Below are 22,500 nucleotides of genomic sequence, written 5' to 3'. Positions count from 1 at the left end.
AATACAATGCTTCTAAAATTGGGAGGCGTCTATCGTCAGTACATATATCCAAAGTCTCAGTGTTTTTCTCTAGTGTCTCTCTTGCTAGTGTTATGCCATGGGCTTCTCTTAAGTGATTTTTAGGGGCTCCAGATGTCAGGTGGTATGAGAGGCGGCGGGATAACCTCATTGTCGTCATGCCAATATTGGTGGATGGGAGGGCTTCACAGTTCCCTCGTGTACAATTGAAAATATAGATGACATGTGATTTCTGAAGCTCATCTCTCTCTTGTTTCATAATACGTTCATTTTCTTTATAAGCTGACGAAAAAATGGATTTATAATAGATGTTGATTTTCTCTTTATTCTGATTATTATTGTTATTTTTATGCCAGCCGTCCATTATTTTCTTTGTTTGGTGATTCATCTCTTTTTCACTGAAGCCGTTATTAACCAGAATTTGAGTGGAACGTTCGATTTCATTATGCACTTGTGTCCATGTGCTGCAGTGATTTAGTGCTCTTTTAATGATATATGCATTTGAGAAAATATCCTGCCCAAATACACTTACAATATATATATATATATATATATATATATATGTATATATGCATATATATATATATGTGTGTGTGTGTGTGTGTGTGTGTGTGTGTGTGTGTGTGTGTGTGTGTGTGTGTGTGTATGCATATTGAATTTTTGTATATTTGCATACAAGAATATATTCATTTATGCTTGCTTGCATACTTGCACATAGGCGCGTCCATGTATGCATGTGTTCATACTTGATTGCGTGAATGTCCAGATTCCTATAAACGTATCGATGCACGTTTATAAATGCACCAGTGCATTCATAGTGTTTATTCCTGCCCATTTACATTGTGACCCACTCCTGCTCCGACAGCGAGCCGAAAGCCTATCCCATGAAACTGTTAACTGATAGAGAGGAAATGGAATCGGACATAGAGGAAGAATAAAACAAAAAGAAAAAAAAAGAAAAATACGATGGAACTGTGTTCAGACGAAGAGGGCTAAAAGTCGATATATCGGACAGAGAAGAAGGATGGCAGCAGGTACGACGAGAGAAGTCGAGAGAAGCCGAGAGAACCCGAGAGAACCCGAGAGGGGTGATGACAAATCCACAGCGAGACTGAGAGAACAAACCCAAGCGTGTTGTCAATGCGACAACACAGAGCGTTTCTGTATATCTAGTTCTCTTTTGTTCGTGCTCTGAGATCAGTCCTTTGGGGATTTTGTTTACAACACTCGGCATTTTCGGACACATATTTTGTTCTACATAGATACCTTTTCTCTTTTCCTTATTCATATCTATTTGTCATTGTTGTTTAGGAACTAATATACCTGCGCTTTCATGGAATGCTGTTTGGCAAAAAGCAAAAATACTCATTTTCAGAAGCCGTGAATATAACGAACCATTTCAAAGGCTCCGTACACAAAAACAGAGGGAAAACACGGCGACAAAAAAAAAAACTACATTATATTTACAAATGTACACATGCATTTGGATGCCCACCACGGACTGCACGTTAATAAAGATCATTTGCGGCCACATATGTGTGTGCGCACACATGCTCATACACACACACACACACACACACACACACACACACACACACACACACACACACACACACACACACACACACACACATTAAAACACACACACACACACACATTAAAACACACACACACACATTAAAACACACACACACACACACACACACACACACACACACACACACACACACACATTAAAACACACACACACACACACACACACACACACACATTAAAACACACACACACACACACACACACACACACACACACACACACACACACACACACACACATTAAAACACACACACTTGCACACGCGCACCCCCCACATACACACACACGCACACACATTAACACACACGCGCGCGCGCGCGTTCGTCCTAATTCAATTACGTAATATGAAATACTTCATAGTTTAAGCGAGTAGTTAACATACAAATGAAATACTATTAAGTGTACGTGTTAGAAAATGCAGGCTCATGCATGAATGTATCATCATGTGTGCATGCACTTGCACACATAGGAATAAAGGAATTTTTTTTTTTGACAAAAATAAGTATATGTAGACACATTCACAGGAATATATGTAGACATGCACAGACGTGTACATATAAGCATATAGACGTACAAGTACGTATGCACGTGCACATACACATGTTGATCTCGAGGTTTTTGACTTGGTGCATCGTAAAGTACTCTGGGATCTTTTGTGGATCCGTGGGATTCCTGCGAGGATTATTGAGTTGATGTCTGGCTCGTACTCGGATACAGAAAGTGCTGTAAAGTATGGAAGAGGCGTGTCTAGCTCCTTTCCCGTTAATTCAGGAGTTAGGCAAGAATGCCCCCTCACTCCAACACCTGCTTGGATTGGGTAATGAACAGTTGTCAAACAATGCCATTGTGGAGCACCTACTGGAAATACGAAGGTCACTGTCCTTGTCTTTACTGGTGATGCTATCTTTCTTGCGGAGTCGGTGGAGGTCCTCGAGTCACTGTACTGGAAGGAGAGTCCGCTTGGACTTGAGGTCTCCTGGATCAAGACCAAGGTCCAGGCGCTTGGGGGCTTACTGGATGACACATTTCAGTCTTTCCATGCATGTAGCGAGAACACTGAGGTCTTGGAAAGCTTCACATGCCTTGGTAGTGTAGTGCATAACAGTGATGGGTTGTGTCACTTCGAAATTTGGCATTATCTCTGGTGTTATGAATTCAACCAAAAAAGAGAAGAAATGTTAAAGAACTTGTGTGACCTCGCACCACGCCATTCTCCGTTCTGGCAAAAGGTGGAACAAGAACAGATCAACTCATTTTTAAAAGAAAAGGCTATGACGTCATACAAATGTACGTGAGGTGATTGACTGGCACCTTGCGCCCCTTCGTATGACGTCATTTTGTTTTAATGAATTGACCTGTTTTGTAGGCCTCAATTCCAGGGAGGACATGTGCTCATGCATAAACGCGCATGTACGTACAAGTACACACATGTACACACACATGCACGCATAAAAACGCGCACGAACAAAAACGCGCACGTACAAGTTCACACGCGTACACACGAATACGCTCATGTGCACGCGCATACACACACACACATACATCCACGAGCACATCCGTGTGAGCACACACCAATACGATCACTCGACCATATATGCGCATCCCCATACATGGACATGCATACGCACATCCACACACATACATTCTTACACACACCCATATACACGCGTACACACATATACGTGAACATAAACACGCACACGTATACACACGCACACGAATACACACGCAGGCACACACACACACGAGCGCACACGTAAACGTACACGTACATGGACGCACGCACACGCGTATACAAACAGAAAGACACCCTCGTGTAATATCATGAGGTGTTTGGACTTCATTGTGAATCAGTGTAGAAGCATGTCGGCCTCGAATGAAGCCGCGGTTTCTGCCCCAATGTTTGCCCGCAGCCTGGTTCAATGTGACCCGGTCTCGGCGCGAGGCAACACCGTTTTGTCAAGAGCCCAAACGCGCGAGTTTAATTTAACCAATATAAACAGGCCTCTGCTTTCGCTTGTCGACAATTCTGTTCAAGCTAATTCTGTTCCAGACGCATAGAATATTTCCTATTCCCCCTATGCTATGTGGAGAATATAGTTTGGAACAACGGTTCCCAAACTATCTTGTATTACGCCCCCATTTTTCTTCCCAGTAGACCCACACACCAAACCTTTTTTGTTTTGATATGAAGTTATATATAATTTTCCTACTTATATTTTTTATATTTATATCCTAACAGAAAACGGGTTGAGGTGACTAATAGATTTATACTTTACACGTACGTAACAACAGATATTTGTTCATAAAATGATTTGATTATACACAATGATTTTTGTATCCTCCTCACGCCTCCCTTGGGGTCGCGTCCCTTAGTTTGGAAACCACTGTTCTAGAGGAATTCATTACTGCCAAAATGTGACTTTTATTCAGTTCGCAAGAGATACTTTGTACCCAGGTTAGGGATGAATATGATATTGCAGTGATGTCTTACGTGCGGAGGGTCGAGTTACGTTCATAATCTCTTGGTAACAAGGCAGCGTTCTCAAATAACAGCCAGCATTAACGGAAATATGAAAATGTGAACAGAAATGGAGGGTTTATTGAAAAGATTGTGCTTATTTGTGCGCTGGAATTGAAAGGTAAACTAAGTAGAATATGACGTGTGAGTGCAAATGAACATACACACACGTGTAAACACGCAGACACGAGCCATGCTTGATTAGCCAAATCAGAGACGGAACTCTACGAGCGTAGGTCTTATCCTCTATATTGATTATGTTAATGAATGTTCATGTTCACACACATGCGCATATACACACGCGCGCACATGCACACACGTCCAAGCGGACACGCACATATGTACACGCACAGTCACATGCACACACACACACACACACACACACACACACACACACACACACACACACACACACACACACACACACACACAAAGAAACTAATTAATATTACTAAAGGGAGAGTGTTCAGTATAATTAATATAGTATAGTTTCCCGGTACACGGTACGAAAAATTACTGTTTTTTTTAGTAACACTTCGCTTCCAAGGGGGAGCCACGGGATTGAATGAATTGATCTGGCAACAGTTGCAAGAAGAGATATATCGCCACCCGGTACGGAAGAGGTCAAATAGATTTGTAATCATGATATCTAACATTTTTAATGAAATGGTCATTTTAATCACTTGGACACAACGACTCATTTTTTTTTTTTTTTTTTTTAATATAATCCCATCATGTACAGTTTGTTTAATTCAACTTGGCAAATGTTGACGAAAAGGCAGAAAATGTATTGCCTGTATGAGTTGTAATTCTGGTGAAATGTCCTCATTAGCAAGACAAAAAAATAAATAAAATTATGGAAACCAGGAATTTAAAGATACACGAAAATTTCAAACTCCATCTTCAGCAGCATTCCTGAACAAAAGCTGTCAGGTTAGATTAAATGATGTGTGATTCTTATTAAACCCTGGTCTCCTAAAGTCCAAAGGTGACTCAGGATTTGGACTTGGTAATTCTTATATTCTTATAACATTAGATAACTTTGGTATTTACTTAAAAATAGGATCTCCACCAATACAAGACGGAAAAGGATATCGACATATATATACACTTAAATAAGTAGGCCCTTTAGGATCCCCATTCCTGTCCCCTGCAATGAATTCGGCGCCCTCAAATCGTTTTTTCTAATTCTGGTCAACCATTACACGAGATTAAAAACAACCATTGCAGTCCTCCATTTCATGGACAAATTATGCAAATGGTAAAACACTCCAATCCCTAAGGATTAAGAATGAAACGGGCTTTGGGAGAACGCTTTTCAAATATATATATTATATTTGTATATACATATACAATATGTATGCGAAAAAACACCTAGGAAAATAATAAAGTAACAGAGCGCTTTCGTCTATTTTGACATCTTCAGGGTATATACAATGATATAAAAAGGAGTGTATATATATATATATATATATATATATATATATATATATATATTTCAACCACAGTGCACTTTAACTCTAAGCCATCAACATCGGAAGAACCGTGAAGGCACATGCAGAAATTGAAACCTGGTACGCCCGAGGACTCGAACCAAGGCCAGCACGTGACCAGTGCTTGTAGTGACTTGACCACTACAAGATGGTGTAGTGGTCAAGTCACTACAAGCACTGGTCACGTGCTGGTCGTTGGTTTGAGTCCTCGGGCGTACCACGTTTCAATTTCTGCATCTGCCTCCACGGTTCTTCCAATGTTGATGGCTTAAAATTAAAGTGCACTGTGGTTTATAAAAATTTATCTCTAGTCATTGGGACCCATTCAGTGTTGTACATATATAAATATATATGTATATATATATATATATATATATATATATATATATATCTATATATATATATGTATATATATTTAAATGTGTTTGAGATGAGATGCCTGAGAAACATGGTAGGGATTACTGGGCTGGATAGAGTGAGAAATGAGAAGGTGAGGAGGAGAGCGGAGTTGGAAAGGGAGTTGAGAGGTAGGGTGTATGAAATAGTGTTGGAATGGTTTGGACACATGGAAAGAATGAGTGAAGAATGATTAGTAAAAGAGGTGTGGAAGGAGTGAACACGAGGGGGCGACCAAGGATGAGATGGATGCATGGGGTAAAAGGAGCATTGGGAATGAGGGGAATGTTTGTTGCGGAAGTGAGAAGACAAAAGATAGGGGTCAGTGGAGGATGGTTATGTATGGATGATGGTGTGATGCATGGAATGGAGTGGGTGGGGAATGGGTGTTGAGGGAGTATGTGTGAATGATATTTTGACGCAGCCCGAAGGTATTTTTTTTACCGTATTCTCTTTTTCTGCATGAGGGGACGGAGAGGGGGGGGGGTCGCCGATTAAATGAAGCTGCCTTGCTGTGGATGTGCTGTGCCTTGCTGCAGTGGACAAGATGCAGGAATGATACGTCATCCAGGAGAAGCAAAGAATATATATATATGTCATAAGCATTTATTTATTATTAAGTAATATTCTCCATTCATGAAAGTATCCTGCGTGCCTCTAGCCCGTAGGAATAATGGTGAAGTCCATAAGATATTACCTGCAGTCACTGTCCCGTACGATCTCCAGGTGCAATTTTCACTTCATGGTTTGATGGTGGAATTCAATTCAATTCAATTCAATAGAGTGCAATTCAGTTTATTCAAGTGCTCGGATTTATACATAAATATGGAGCACACCTCTCACAAAATTCAAAGACATAAGACAAACTCTAAAACAATAGAATATATACTACAAATATACCTCATGTTCTATAGGAAAATAACTTCAAATCGATGTTAGGAATGACAGACACACGCCTGAGTAATAGGAGTGAAGAAATGAATGAGGAGAAGTTTGGTGAGCTAAAAAGAAGAAACAAATAAAAGAAAATGAAAAGGAAAATTAATAATATCACCACCGCAGCATCCGCAAGAACACAATTGCTTTTGAGGTGATTGCTGGGGTAGTGGATAGTGTTGTGGATTCCCACGTACCGTGTTCACGCCACACTTCCCGTAAAAAGCTTTCATTAATACCGCAAGCCATTATTATCACCCTTAAGCAAGGAGATGGGTGTGTAGTTCGTGCAAGGTCACAATATAACCCATAAATCGAACTATATGTAATTTGATCTCTCGTCTAAGAAAGTAATAGATATCGATCACTAGTCCAGCAAGTGATCCATTGTTATGGTCGACTGTGGTGTGTAGCCTTGTTCCCGGCTCGCCGAACATAACAAGCACCTCACGTTCCCGCCCTACAATTAGAAAGAGTTTCTTGTTTGAGAACTCCTATTATTTTGTTTCAAAGTCAAGTTGGGGGAATACACAGCCTCCGTCAACCCTGAAGCCTGTTATAATCTATTTCGAGTTTTGTTGAAACTGCATCTGTTTGCACGGTGGTGATTTTGTATATGTATAATATATATATATATATATATATATATATATATATATATATATACATATATACATATATATACATATATAAACATTACAGGTGAGAAATATAATCACACATTTGGCAATCACGTTAAAACCACTGTTGGAGTAGAAAAGATTGGATACAGGGAATCTATATATTTCGATTGCAAACTGCAATCCTCTTCAGTAGATACAAATAAGAATAGTCTATTATTATTTGTATCTACTGAAGAGGATTGTAGTTTGCAATCGAAATATATAGATTCCCCGTATCCAGTCTTTTCTACTCCAACAGTGGTTTTAACGTGATACTCGTATATATATGTATGTATATGCAAGTATATATGTATGTATATATGTATATATATATATATATGTGTATACAGTATAATATATATATATATATATATATATATATATATATATATATATAATATATATATATATATATATATATATAATTCCGACAGTAGTCCCCGGACTCGAACCCAGGACTTGTATGTTAGCAAGTCTATGCTTCTACCAACCACGCTACTGAGAATATAAAGATCTTCAACCTTTGGGTTAATCTACTCCCGCAGGGTTTGAGTCGACTGCTAACTGCCGTCCTAATCTCAATTTTACGAATAACCAAGCCCACCTGTTGGTAGTGGTGAAGCAGGTACGTATCCTTTATAGACTTTCGTCGTCGTAATACCTGAATAAAATCGCCAATGACGACGATGTCAATCAAATAATTCCGACAATTGTCCCCGGACTCGAACGCAGGACTTGTATGTTAGCAAGTCTACTCCCGCAGGATTTGAGTCGATTAACCCCGAGGTTGAAGAATTTTATAGTCTCAGTAGCGTGGTCGGTAGAAGCATAGACTTGCTAACATACAAGTCCTGGGTTCGAGTCCGGGGACAACTGTCGGAATTATTTGATTGACATCGCCGTCATTGGCGATTCTATTCATGTATACTTATATATATATAATATCTTTGTTCACCCCCGTGGCATTCCCTCTAAAAGGTTAAATCCTTTTTTGAGATAAATAGTGAGACGCTGTGACAAGTTGAAAAAGGTGAAAAGAGAAGACACGAGTCGAGTTCCGTGTTTATTCTTGACCGGTTTCGCTTTGAGCTTTTTCAAAGGAATGAAGTTCTAAGGAAGTTCAAAGTGAAACCGGTCAGGAATAAACTCGGAGCTAGACCCGTGTCTTCCTTTTCTACCTTCCTCAAATCTTCCTTTATATTCTTTATATTTGGGTTTATACTTTCATCGCGCATATGATAGAATATTGTTCTCGGGTGGAGCACGTTAACAAGAGCCTATTTTTTCTACGTATGTTTAAAAGAATATATTCCTGTTCTGTATTAACAGAATTTTTTTCTGAACCAGTTTGATTTAACTTTCAACGAGGCAATGTAAACAGTGTACCTGCTTTTCAGAAACTGTTCCACATCAAGAGAGATTATTAGCTTGTTTATCTAGCAGTTAGACGAAGTAGGTGGGTAGCCTACGCCAGGAGGCGCGTAACTGCTGCCGAAGCCGTCGATTTTGCCCAATGCGTTTTGGGGACTGTTGGGACAGATAACTGAAGATACTGCTGGTAATCGGAGAGGGGCGCGGGATTCGAACCCACAACTAAGCGAATACGAAACCAGCATGCTTCCGATTACACCATCATTGCACTATTAGACGAATTGCTAGTCAAGCCGACCATTGGCGTCGTGGTTCGCGTCGCAAGTACCCACGCTGCTGTGCCGCGTCTGCTCCGCACTCGGGCATGGATAGTTTCCATTAATACTTCAAAATGTTACTACCCCCCTTAAGCAATGGAATGGATGTGATTCCGCGTAGTTGAGGATCTGGACCCCATCTTGAAGGAGGTTTTGTTCGATCGAGACCTACATCAAGCCGAAGTTCTGTCCTTCGACTGAATCAACTCGCCTGTCCTCAACAGAAACAAAGTCTCTTCAGAAGGTCACCCTGTCGAAATGTATTATACAGGAATTTGTTTACTTAGATTTAAGAAGGAAATAGGGAAGACCTGGCTTCCCAATAGAGTGGTTAATGAATGGAATAAACTTAGTAGCCATATGGTGAGTCCTGAAACTATTGGTTGTTTTAAGAGAATGTTAGATAAGTTAATGGATGGGGATGACAGGTGGTAATGGACATGGAACTACCTGGTGTAGACCTTATGGTCTCTTGCAGTCTCTTTCAATCTCACGTTCTTATTTTCTTATTACATATACGTTGCCCTCCGTATTTCTCACCAACAATGGATCTTGCATTAATGTCAATACACAGGCCATCCGTCATATCACATGATTTATTGGTGTGTGAGGCACACAAGAAGACAGAGCCAACTGACAACATGCATTTTTAGTTAAACTCAGTTGAGGATTTTCAGTTCCTTTGACGTATGATTGGGTATGGGATAGTGGAAGGGAGTGGAGCCCCTAGTAAAATGTTTTCTAATGAAGATAACTGCAACTCTATTTTTAGACGTGTCACAAGTGCGGGAATTTGTCGTCTTGGTTGAAGGTGATATGAAAGTGTCGCTGTCTGCCTCCAGGGCCCGTTTCCATAGCAACTCCAGTTCTGTTATTTCTGTAGCCTCGCAACGTTTTTTTACTGGATCAGACTTCTGCAATCTGTTCATTTAAACCTGACGGAGGCATACTGAATACACCAATCATACAACTTATATTTGGATAAATAAACACCTTTGGTGCAAAGAGGTTCGTCTTGACTGAATAAAATCCTCTGAAGCTAGCCAGAATAAAATTTATGTTTCTAATGTGTCACAATAGTTAAGGATTAGTCGAGGATTAGTTTCTTCAGCCCATTGCCGAGCAAAGGTTCCTCTTAAGCTGGATATAATCGTCTGACATTAAACAGTACAAATTCCTCAAATGCCCCAAACTCGTTATATAAACATAAGAATGAAGGAGACTGCAAGAGAACATAAGGCCTACACTAGGCAGCTCCGTATACTTAGATTTACTTATTGTTCGTTCAAATGTCCGTTAAGAGATATATGAAAAAAGATATAACAGAAATTGGACAGTTAGCATAAGGCTATCCAACCCGACCCTGCAAAGGCAGACATCAAAGGAGTTGCAGATAGGAATAGCGCATTGACACCAGCACGTGATAGGCACTCATTGCTTTAGTATGGTGACATAACCTTCACTGATTTATTTCATTTGATTCCAGACGAATTTGCTCATTTGAGAGCAAAATCGAGAAATGGAACCACGATGGACTGATCAGTGACAAAGTTATTCAGCCTTGTGGTTCGAACTCAAAATAGTCTAAAAGTGACGTTATCATAACAATTAGAATGAAGAAATTACACCACGATGCGCTTAGTGCCAATCAAAAACGTCACTTTTACCCTATGTACTCAGATAGCCACAACAAGTAGCAGTCACCTGCAAATATTTTGGGAATCGAGTCCTGGATCTTCGTCTTCATTAAACGAGTACAAAACTCAGCGTGCTTTAAATCTACCATAACATAAGAACATAAGAATGGATGAGACTGCAAGAGACCATAAGGCCTTTACTAGGCAGTTCCATGTCCCTTATCACCTATCATCCCTATCAATGAAATAATCTAATCTTCTCTTAATGTGATGGTCCAGTGACGAAGTCTACAGATTTTATTCCGGCTAACGCCAGATGATTTTATTCATCCTTAGGGGTCATCACAGACCAGGACCCCATGCTGCCCTATATCTGATTCCACAGCTGAATTAAATCGTCTAGCGCAGGGGTGTGCAAACTGCGGCCCGCCAAGATTTTTTTTTTTTTTTTTTTTTTTTTTTTTTTTTACTAAGTTTGTTTTTCAAATAAATGTGTTTCATATGAAGTTTCTACCTAAGATATTAATTGATAAAAATATTGTTTTCTCTTAAGAAAAATACTCTAGCTATTCTATATATTAATCATATTCTTTTAAATATAGAATTATAAATAATAAGTAATAGATATATAGAAATAATTAATTCTATATATTAATATTAATCCATATTCTATGCGGCCCTTTAAAATTGTGAATTTCTGAATATGGCTCTTGCACTGAAAAGTTTGCTCACGCCTGGACTCAAGCGTGAGCCAGAATGTAAGCTGAAAGCGACTTGGCCGTATAGAAGGAATCAGTGAAGCTTTGAATTAAGTTTTATCGAAAGAGTCCAGAGGGATGCGAATGATATTGAAAAACAAAGTGGAAAATCTTTAGCATTTAAAAATTTATGTTTGTGGTTTAATTCGCGCGTTGATAGAAAATTTAATTTTCCGCGTGTTGTGTATATATGCGATAGAAAAAATTATATACTGTACATAAAAAAATATATGAATCAAGATAAACATTTTTTTAATGAATTACAATCATTTACCACTAATGTTCCACTAAGATTCAATTACATTGCACTAAATATACCACATCAACACCTAGTATAACTTTTCTCTAACGCATCTACGTCAATAGATTAAATTTAAGAGAGAACAGAAAACTCGAAGCAAGAACAGGTCACTTCACTTCGAAAATAAAACTAACGACATGACGTCATGAGGAGGTGAGGAGCTAGACGGCTTTGCCTTATGTTTATGGCAGCCTAGTTGGCATCTTACTCGCCTCTTAGTGACATCATGAATTTATTTTTCTTTCTGGAGTTAACTAGCAACTGTTCGTATTTAGACTTTGGGTAGATACCTTAGTTACTCGTCTGACCAAATAAGGAATCCACTCTTGTATGAAAAAAAAAAAAGTTGTTTCTTTGGCGTGGCGCCACTTTAGCTGAATAAAATAGTTTGACGTCAGCGGAATGAACATTGTAAAAAAGCTTACCATGACGATGGATTTAAGGGAGAGAGTGACTTCACCACAACAAGGGAGAGTAGTCTGGTGGTAGTCAGAATGAAATATGTAAAGTGTGTTCACTGTGACAAAAACAGAATTGTGTTCAATTGAAGAGAATTGCCTGCATAGAATATGTAACCAGTGTCACATAAGAGGCTGATAACCACATAGAAAATTCGTATCTCTCTCTCTCTCTCTCTCTTCCTCTCTCTCCCTCTCTCTCTTCCTCTCTCTCTTCCTCTCTCTTCCTCTCTCTTCCTCTCTCTTCCTCTCTCTCTTCCTCTCTCTCTTCCTCTCTCTCTTCCTCTCTCTCTCTTCCTCTCTCTCTTCCTCTCTCTCTTCCTCTCTCTCTTCCTCTCTCTCTTCCTCTCTCTCTTCCTCTCTCTTCCTCTTCCTCTTCCTCTCCCTCTTCCTCATCCTCTCTTCCTCTTCCTCTTCCTCTTCCTCTTCCTCTTCCTCTTCCTCTTCCTCTTCCTCTTCCTCTTCCTCTTCCTCTTCCTCTTCCTCTTCCTCTTCCTCTTCCTCTTCCTCTTCCTCTTCCTCTTCCTCTTCCTTCCTCTTCCTCTTCCTCTTCCTCTTCCTCTTCCTCTCCCTCTCCCTCTCCCTCTCCCTCTCCCTCTTCCTCTTCCGCTTCCTCTCCCTCTCCCTCTCCCTCTCCCTCTACCTCTACCTCTACCTCTTCCTCTTCCTCTCCCTCTCCCTCTCCCTCTCCCTCTCCCTCTCCCTCTCCCTCTCCCTCTCCCTCTCCCTCTCCCTCTCCCTCTCCCTCTCCCTCTCCCTCTCCCTCTCTCCCTCTCCCTCTCCCTCTCTCCATCTCCCTCTCCCTCCCTCTCCCTCTCCCTCTCCCTCTCCCTCTCCCTCTCCCTCTCCCTCTCCCTCTCCCTCTCCCTCTCCCTCTCCCTCTCCCTCTCCCTCTCCCTCTCCTCTCCCTCTCCCTCTCCCTCTCCCTCTCCCTCTCCCTCTCCTCTCCCTCTCCCTCTCCCTCTCCCTCTCCCTCTCCCTCTCCCTCTCCCTCTCCCTCTCTCTCCCTCTCCCTCTCCCTCTCCCTCTCCCTCTCCCTCTCCCTCTCCCTCTCCCTCTCCCTCTCCCTCCCTCTCCCTCCCTCTCCCTCTCCCTCTCCTCTCCCTCTCCCTCTCCCTCTCCCTCTCCCTCTCCCTCTCCCTCTCCCTCTCCCTCTCCCTCTCCCTCTCCCTCTCTCTCTCTCTCCTCTCCCTCTCTCTCCTCTCCCTCTCTCTCCGCTCTCTCTTTCTCTCTCTCTCTCTCTCTCTCTCTCCCTCTCTCTCTCTCTCTCTCTCTCTCTCTCTCTCTCTCTCTCTCTCTCTCTCTCTCTCTCTCTCTCTCTCTCTCTCTCTCTCTCTCTCCCTCTCTCTCTCTCTCTCTCTCTCTCTCTCTCTCTCTCTCTCTCTCTCTCTCTCTCTCTCTCTCTCTCTCATTTCTGAGAGAAAGAGAGAGAGAGTGTGTGTGGTGGGGTGAATAAGAATAAAACAAGAAGAGAGAACAATAATGGCGGGCAACAAAAAACCAGAATCGGCTCTTTAGAGAGGTACTGCTGCCCGCTTCTAAGAATTCCGAGCAGTTCCTGAATGCTTACGCAACAACGTCGTCTTTGAGAAGAATTTCTCTTAAGCAGGAACGGAGCTAGAATAGAAATGTTTGTATATAATTTCAGCTTTATTTTAATTTTAAGAGCTTAACGGGTCAGCACACAGAATAATTCTTCCTCTGGTATTTTATCATAACAATATAAATATATGAATTCAACCTCCATGGTATCGTAGTATTATGATTATTATAGGTATATTATCGTTGTTGTCAGCGCTACCATGATTATATTTATGTTTATTTGTTTAGTTTATTATTTAAAACAATGCTGTTTCCATTGTTATTGTATTCGAGTCAAATTTCATTATTTTCTGTTTCTCGCCAAGGCCTTTTCATTATTCTTACCATAGTAGTCATTTATTTATTTATTTATTTTATTTATTTATTTATTTATTTTATTTTATTTTATTTTCTTATATTACTGTAGAGACTATCCCCGCATTTACTACCAGTATTTATGAGTTTTTCATATCCCTGCACGGTCTTCCTCATTTTTATATTTTCCAGTACCACCTTTATTATGTTGATGGATGCTCGCTTGCACAACGTGTTAGAGCGTCGAGGTGAGAGGCAATTTGAAATCTGCCACTAGCGAGTTGGACCAAGGGCAGAGTTAATTAAATTCCACGCTACAAAGTCCTCTGTGAGGGGTACCAACCTAGTCTCCTGATAGGGGGAGTTGGAGGAATAAAACCGAATGAAAATGAGTGAAATTTGCTTTGACTCACTTCACTAGAACCTCTTGTCTTTCAAAGTCTTTTGTGGCTGATGTCAAACACCTCCTGAGAAGATACACAAGCACTTAGTAGAACATTAAGAACATAAGAACGTAAGAATGGAAGACTACAAGAGACCATAAAGCCTACAATAGGCAGTTCCATGTCCCTTACCACCTGTCATCCCTATCTATGAAGTTATCTAATCTTCTCCTAAAACAGCCAATTGTGTCACCGCTCACTACATGGTTACTAAGCCTATTCCATTCGTTACCCACTCTGTTGGTAAACCAGTTCTTGTATATTTCATTCTTAAACCTAGATTTGTCCAACTTAAACGCATTATCACGAGTGTTTTATCCATTCTGTCTCCATAAAAAGATCTCAGACTATTTTGAAAGGTGGGGTAGAAGCTGGGTCAAGGCATACATTTTGCCTTCCCCTCTAAATTGCCTTCTATGAAGCGCAGGGGAACGTGGTGGCGATATTCTTACTCCCCCCTGCCTCAGGGTGCTGAGGAACAGGATGAGGTGGAGACAGAGAAGTGGTAAAGGGGGCTTTGAGTAAGATAGCAATAAGAAAAAAAAAGAGAGAGAGAACAAAAGAGAGAAAAAGAAAAATAGAATGAGAGGGAGAGAGAGAAAGAAAAAGAGAGAAAGAAGGGGAAAGAGAGATGAAGGAATGAATAAGTTAAAAGTGATTTACAATTACTTTTTCAGAATAATTTCTGATCATAAAATAATACTGTGACACCGGTCATAGGAATGATACTAAGGTCCCTAACATTATGACCGCATAAAACTTAAGCAGTCAATTCCCAATACGGAATATGCTCTGCACAAAGATAATGTTACTTTAACAAAATAAAATCGTGTCTTGATAACCAGAATAAAATCCATAAAGTTTATAAGTGTGCCAGAGGTAACTTTATCCCGCCCATGCTGGTAACATGTCTTTAAATGAATGAAAGTATCTGACGTAAGATAGATCAAGCCTGACAGTCTTCACCGTATCAAGAAAGTTCATCAACTGAGGACACTACAAAAGCTTTCACCCTGGCCTCACCCTTACCAGTGAAAGCAGTGCATTAGCAAATGCAAAACAACCATTGAAAATTACAGCGGGGGTAAAAGAGTATATCATTTGAAATTAGATTTCAATCTAGCTCCTAATATTTCACGTCTCTCGGAGTTTTGCAATTACCTGCTATTTAAAGATTCCAGTGCGCTTAATAGCTATTCCAAGTTTTGTTTGGGAAGTTAATGGATCTGACGTTTCACTTGTTTGTTCAGTCTGATCCAATTTGGTTAGTACTCTAAACTACCGTGGAGTGAACGGACCGTACAAATAATTCAAATAACCTGACAACAGCAGGATTGAAAGGAGAAGGTTTGTCAAAGTAGGTTAACGCCCTGTTCACATTGGCGGTTTCACCCATTGTGGTTTGAACCGCGGAGGTCCAATTACAATGCAAGTCAACGGAAGAGTTCACACACAACAGTGCAGATTTTCCTTGACTATGCGGTACTACTGCGGTTTCCACGCGGTTCAAACCACTGAATAAAATCACCTGGCGGCATCCAGAACAAATGGGAAAGTCCAACTCGGCCCAGAGAGGGTTAGCATATATGTACATTTGTCCAATGAAGTGTTGTCACCAGTTTCATAAAACTTTGGTCATTGGGCCCTAAAAATGACGATCTTGAACGAGCCTTACTGACACTAATGACAGTACTTAATACATGTCGACCTTTACTGGTCCGCTTTCCCGTATCCGATTCCTTCGCTAATCCGGCATCAATTTCAAATTTCCGGCACCGCTACAAATTAAAATTTCGCACTTTATCGCACCACAAACCGGGGCAGTGTTGTCTATTTATGCGTTGGCACGTTGTAGTAAGCACAAGCAACCAATATCTGCTTATTTCCCTGCATTTATTAATATAATTTGTTCCTATTTATCCCCAGAGGGAAAAGCCAGAGCATCCAGTAATACGAGACGAAAACACCGTACATTTTTCATTAAGGTAAGCAAGAAGGTTCTACCGGTGAAAATTTAGTGCGTGGGTTACAACACTGGCTTTTGTACGGTGTGCAATATAAAGAAATAAGGAAATAATGTTACGTTTCTTTTGCTGACCAGTCAAAGAAAGCGTTAACCCATTAAACTCCGATGACAAGATGTCTTGTCATTTGGTCAAATAAAACAAAAAATCATAAAACACCAAAATGTTTGATCAAACAGCACCAGAAAAATATGACGTCAGTAGTCCTCGCTTCGCTCGCGAGCGAAGCGAGGACTGACGTCATATTTTTCTGGTGTTTGATCAAACATTTTGGTGTTTTATGATTTTTTGTTTTATTTGACCAAATGACAAGACATCTTGTCATCGGAGTTTAATGGGTTAAGACAAAGTAAAATAGTGAAAGACGGGCGAAATTCTTATCTAGTGATGAGTAACAGTTCGATCTTTGTGTCTGAATATGTTGATCTGCCTGGAAATATGAAAAACAAGTGTTTCACAAAAACCTGATAGCAAGCGATTTGTACAAAGGATAGTTTCATCAGTTCCAGCAACATCACAGCTTAGTCTCGTGTTTCGTTTGGAGAAAAAAAATATTCAGCAGACAAGGAAGAAGCTCATATACAAAACTAATTCCCTGTTTCATTATTATTCAGCTTATATTCATTACAAACGATTACAAACGAGGAGCATGCCGACAGGAGACCTTTTGGTCCATAACTAGGTCGGATGTGAAAAAACAATAATAAATAAATAAACAAATAAATAAATAAAAATTATAATAATAATATAAATAACAAATAATAATAAACAAAATAAACATGCATAGGTATAGTCGAATAATAAACAAACAGGTAAATAGTAAATAATAATTCATATACTAAAGCTAGAATGATAAGAATAGCTATTGTTGTGAGGTTTTGACTCGGCACTTCTCAGGTCCGATTTGAGGAACACTATCCATAAGAAATGTTGTCGCTAATGACAAAAAGAAATATATGTCCTCAAATTTGATCATTATTTTTTGAGTGAAGATTTTCTAAGCCAATGACAGTACTTACTGTCTCGAGTGTACAGAAAGCTGTTTATTCCGGAAGGTTTGCCTACATCACGATTTGAGAAATACTATAAGAAATGTTGTCGCTAATGACAATAAATAAATGAATAAATAAATAAATGAAGAATCGCCTTCAAATTTGATAACTATTTTTTGAGTGAACTTTTTCTAAGCTGATGACAATACTTACTGTCTCGAGTGTACAGAAAGCTGTTTATTCCGGAACCCTTTATTTTGGTTCATAATGGTCTTTTCAAATACTCGTACTTAGGGCAAAAGAGACGGCTTCAGCTGCAAGTAAGTGATTCCTGGAGCAATTCCTTGTCTCACAAACACCTCTTAAAGATGTTGAGCCATAACGTAAGCTGGAGACAAACAGATAAATATACACACAAATACACAGACAGACAGACAAGCAGGCAGGCAGACGGACATTGACACAGACACACGCATACACATTGTTACAAACCTCTCTAAAGTACCAAAGGTTCACCGGCCTTGTGAATGCCAGAAGTTTGTAACATCAAGGGAACCCTTTAGACCCTATGTCTATTACGGGTTCAAACGGTCAAAAGAACTGAATAAGGTCGCCACCCGGTCGGACACCGGGGAAAGAAAATCAAACTAACTTAACTTAAAGAAATATAATTAAATAAATTATAAGTATGAAAGTTGATACAAGTAAAATGACACGAAAATAATATAACAAAGACACTATTACAATTAAACAAACATGATTTTACATAATACATCTGACTTCTGATCATACATTTGACATTACACAAAAGAATCAAGTTCGAAGGTTTTAACGGGGTTGAACAGACGTAAGACCGGGTCACAGATCACCAAACAGTCATGAAATATAAGCTAATCCTAAGCCCAATGCTACTCACTCCGCGCTTCACTTATATAGGGCTCTACAAAACTAAGTCCTAGTAAATCTGGCTTGCTGCTATATCAAGGGAAAAGGGTACTAACCTCAAGGCTGGCATTTTGAATCTGACCCGTGTAGTAGGTTTAAGCAGGGTCTGGACAATCGTATAGACTCGTTGGATACTACAAGGGGGGCGGGATTTACCTAGCCTGACGAGCCTACATTGTTTAAGCGGGAAATACAAACGAAATATTTTTACGTCACGGCCTGTGACGTAGCAGAGACGCATGCGCAATGGACACTTGAACAACATATTACCAAAAAACAATCAATATCATTATAAATACCATAGTTACATTAATAAATACATACAATACATAAAGAAAATACCTTACGTGGACATATTTGGACATAACCAAAGCAGCACAATACGAACACACGTAACATGACATTTCCTCGAAATTATAACAATTACATATTTGGCAAGTATACATCGCAGATGTAACACCTCCCCCACCAAAAGAAAAAAAATTCTTGAAAAGAATTTTTTTCTTTACTTTCGGCAGATATGTGCTATGATCTCGGCAGATATGTGCTATGATCTAGACAGATATGTGCTATGATCTAGACAGACAGTCTGCTATCACATTATTCCTCCCAGAAATATGTTTTACATCTAGATTATATTCTTGTAAAAATAGACTCCACCTAGTTAAGCGGAGGTTCTTCTCCTTGAACTTCTGAATATATTTTAAGGGATGGTGGTCAGTGAACACAGTTACATTTGCGCCAGCAGGGATATATACATCAAAATGTTTCAAAGCCAAAATAATGGATAATAATTCCTTTTCAATTGTGGAATACTTTTTCTGAGCTACATTCAGTTTTCTGCTGAAGTAACTCACAGGATGATCCACAGTGTCTTTAGCTTGTAATAGTACGGCACCAACACCAATGTTGCTGGCGTCACAATACAGAGAAAATGGTTTCGAGAAGTCTGGGGCCTGCAACACTGGAGCTGTACACAAAAGGCTCTTCGCTTGAACAAAAGCGGTGTTGCAAGACTCAGTCCACTGGAACTTGGCTCCTTTCTTTAGCAGGTCGGTTAAAGGAGCTATTAAGGAAGAGAAATTATAGATGAACATTCTATAAAAGGCAATGGTTCCTACAAAACTACGAATCTCCTTCTTGGTCTGAGGTACTGGAATTCTGAGAATGGCTTCCACTTTGGCCTGGGGAGGAGCCAATTCTCCTTGTCCGATCACATATCCAAGATAATGCACCTTGGCCTGAACAAATTCACACTTTGTTAGATTGAGCACTAAATTGGCAGACACTAACTTGTCAAAAAGTAAGGTTAGACGATCCAAATGATCCTGCCAAGTGTCACTATACACTACGACATCATCGAGGTAGGTTACACAACCAGGTATGTCCTCGGTAATTTTATTCATTAACCGTTGGAACGTGGCAGGGGCGTTGGTCATACCAAAGGGCATAACCTTACATTGGTAAGTCTTTCCCAATGCGGCGAAACAGGAGATAGACTGGGCACGGGGTGTCATGGGCACTTGCCAATATCCACGGAGCAGATCTAATTTAGTTATGAAATGTGCCCCTCCTACTCTATCTATACACTCTTCTAACCTAGGTAAGGGGTACGAGTCCCTTTTAGTCACTGTATTCACGCGTCGGAAATCGACACAAAACCGCTGAGTACCATCTGCTTTCGGAACTAAGATCACTGGAGAGCTCCACTCACTTTGTGCTGGCGTAATTAAGCCGTGGGCCAGCATATAGTCTATTTCCTTCCTGATTATGGCTGCTCGTTGCGGGTTGACACGATACGGTGTCTGCTTAATAGGCTTCGCGTCTCCTACATCAACATCATGCAGAATTAGGTCAGTTTTTCCAGAAGTATCTCGAAAGACCTCCTGATACTTACTCAATAAGGCAGTTAAGTCCTCCCGTTGTGCGGCCGTGAGGTGGTCCAGCTTATCCACTACCTGGGGCCACACTCCTGCATTCTCCTTCCACGGCATCTCTAAGGTGGGGGAAATAGTGTCCTCGTCTACTTCATGCACGAGAGAAACCGTACAAACACTCGCGACAGTTTCACCCACCGGGTTCTGCTCCCTTTCTCGATACAACTTTAACATATTTATATGGCATAATTGTTGACTCCGTCTCCGATCTGGAGTGGCAACAATATAGTTTAGTTCCCCTACTCGTTTCACTACCTCATAGGGTCCACTGAACTTTGCCCTTAAGGGGTTACCTTGAAAAGGCAGCAGGGCCAACACACTATCACCGGGATTAAATTCCCGTACTTTGGCCTTTCTGTCATAATGTCGTTTCATTCTTTCCTGAGCACTCATTAAATTTTCTTTGGCCATTTCCCAACACGCGGCCAACTTACCTTTCATGTCAGTCACCGACTTCGACATGTCCTTAGAGGCAGAACTATGCTCTTTCAATAAACATTCTTTCAGGACTTGAAGAGGTCCTCGAACCTCGTGCCCGAAAACTAATGCAAAAGGCGAGAGGCCCAACGATTCGTTGGGTACTTCACGCACTGCAAACAACAGGTATGGTAAGGCTTGGTCCCACCCCGTATCATTTTCTAAGCACCATTTCCTCAACATTGTTTTTAACGTTTGATGGTACCGTTCAAGGGCACCTTGACTCTGAGGATGGTAAGCACTTGACGTCACTTTCGTTATCCCCAGTACTCCTAAACTCTGCATAACCTCTCTAGATAAAAACACAGAACCCTGGTCTGTCTGTAACTCGCGAGGTAGTCCCCACTTCGTAAAGAAGCTAATCAGCTCATGCAACACCACTTTGGCGCGCACTTTACGTAGTGGTATCGCCTCGGGGTACCTAGAAAATGTATCCATCAAAGTGAGAATATACTCATGTCCCCTAGCAGTCTTAGGCAACGGTCCCACTATATCCACGATAACCTTTGCAAAGGGTTCCTCTCCTACAGGGATTGGTTTCAAAGGGGCTACAGGTACAGGTTGGTTTGGTTTTCCTACCAACTGGCAAGTGTGGCAAGTACGACAGTGCTGTGCCACATCCCTTCTAATCCCTGGCCAATAGAAATGTTGCCAGATACGGTCTAAAGTTTTGCGTACACCCAAATGTCCAGAAAGGGGACTATCATGCCCTAGCCGTAGGACTTCTTTCCGGTAGACCCTCGGCAACATAATTTGCCGTCTCTCGGACCACACTGCATCATCAGTGGGGCAAGTACTTTCCACCCATCGGCGGAATAGTACTCCCTTGTCCAGGTAATACTCCTCTGATAGTTCACTGCCACTCTCTACCCTTTCATATAGTTCCCGTAAGTCGGGATCGACACTCTGCAAATCACTGAGACACCTTGTGTCCACCTGTTTCTTTTCCATAAACAAGCGACTCAAGTCATACACATCGGTTTCACTTACTTGTTCCTCCTGGAACAGAGGCTTCAGGTCAAACTCTGCTTCGACCTGGGCTTCCTCACTTGGGAGTTCTTCCTCGGGGTTCATACTGTCCTCACATTCAGGTTTTCCACAGTTTTCCCCACTCGAGACCCTTACTGGTCTCACCTGGTCCTTAGACCACTCCCTCTGTGCTGCCATCGCCCTCGTAACAGCGCAAACCGGAAATAACCCCGGGTGCTGTCTCTCAAGTTGCTCGGTCTCTTCCGAAACAACCGGTACCTCCGAAACTATGGGTGTGGGACACATCTTCCCTCCAACCAAATCATTTCCTAATATAACATCCACACCTACAA

General features: G+C 40.8%; 1 protein-coding gene across 1 annotated transcript in view; it reads right to left on the bottom strand.

The window, feature by feature from the left end:
• The window catches only part of LOC143023516 (uncharacterized), a 39,122-nt gene that overhangs the window by 14,983 nt on the left and 1,639 nt on the right, over window positions 1-22,500 (bottom strand). Inside the window, exons 2-4 of the mRNA XM_076182049.1 lie at window positions 19,425-22,500; window positions 14,774-14,827; window positions 2,213-2,627 (exon numbers count right to left, since the gene is read on the bottom strand). The exon at window positions 19,425-22,500 is cut by the window's right edge and continues 210 nt beyond it. Coding sequence (XP_076038164.1) covers window positions 2,213-2,627; window positions 14,774-14,827; window positions 19,425-22,500 — 3,545 coding nt within the window. The remainder of the gene's footprint in view (window positions 1-2,212; window positions 2,628-14,773; window positions 14,828-19,424) is intronic.

This window comes from Oratosquilla oratoria, unplaced genomic scaffold (assembly GCF_046742065.1).
Source record: "Oratosquilla oratoria isolate Oo_2021 unplaced genomic scaffold, ASM4674206v1 SCAFFOLD49, whole genome shotgun sequence".
Lineage (NCBI taxonomy): Eukaryota > Metazoa > Arthropoda > Malacostraca > Stomatopoda > Squillidae > Oratosquilla > Oratosquilla oratoria.
Note: the sequence above shows the minus strand (reverse complement) of the source record. Positions and strands in the feature narration are given on the sequence as shown.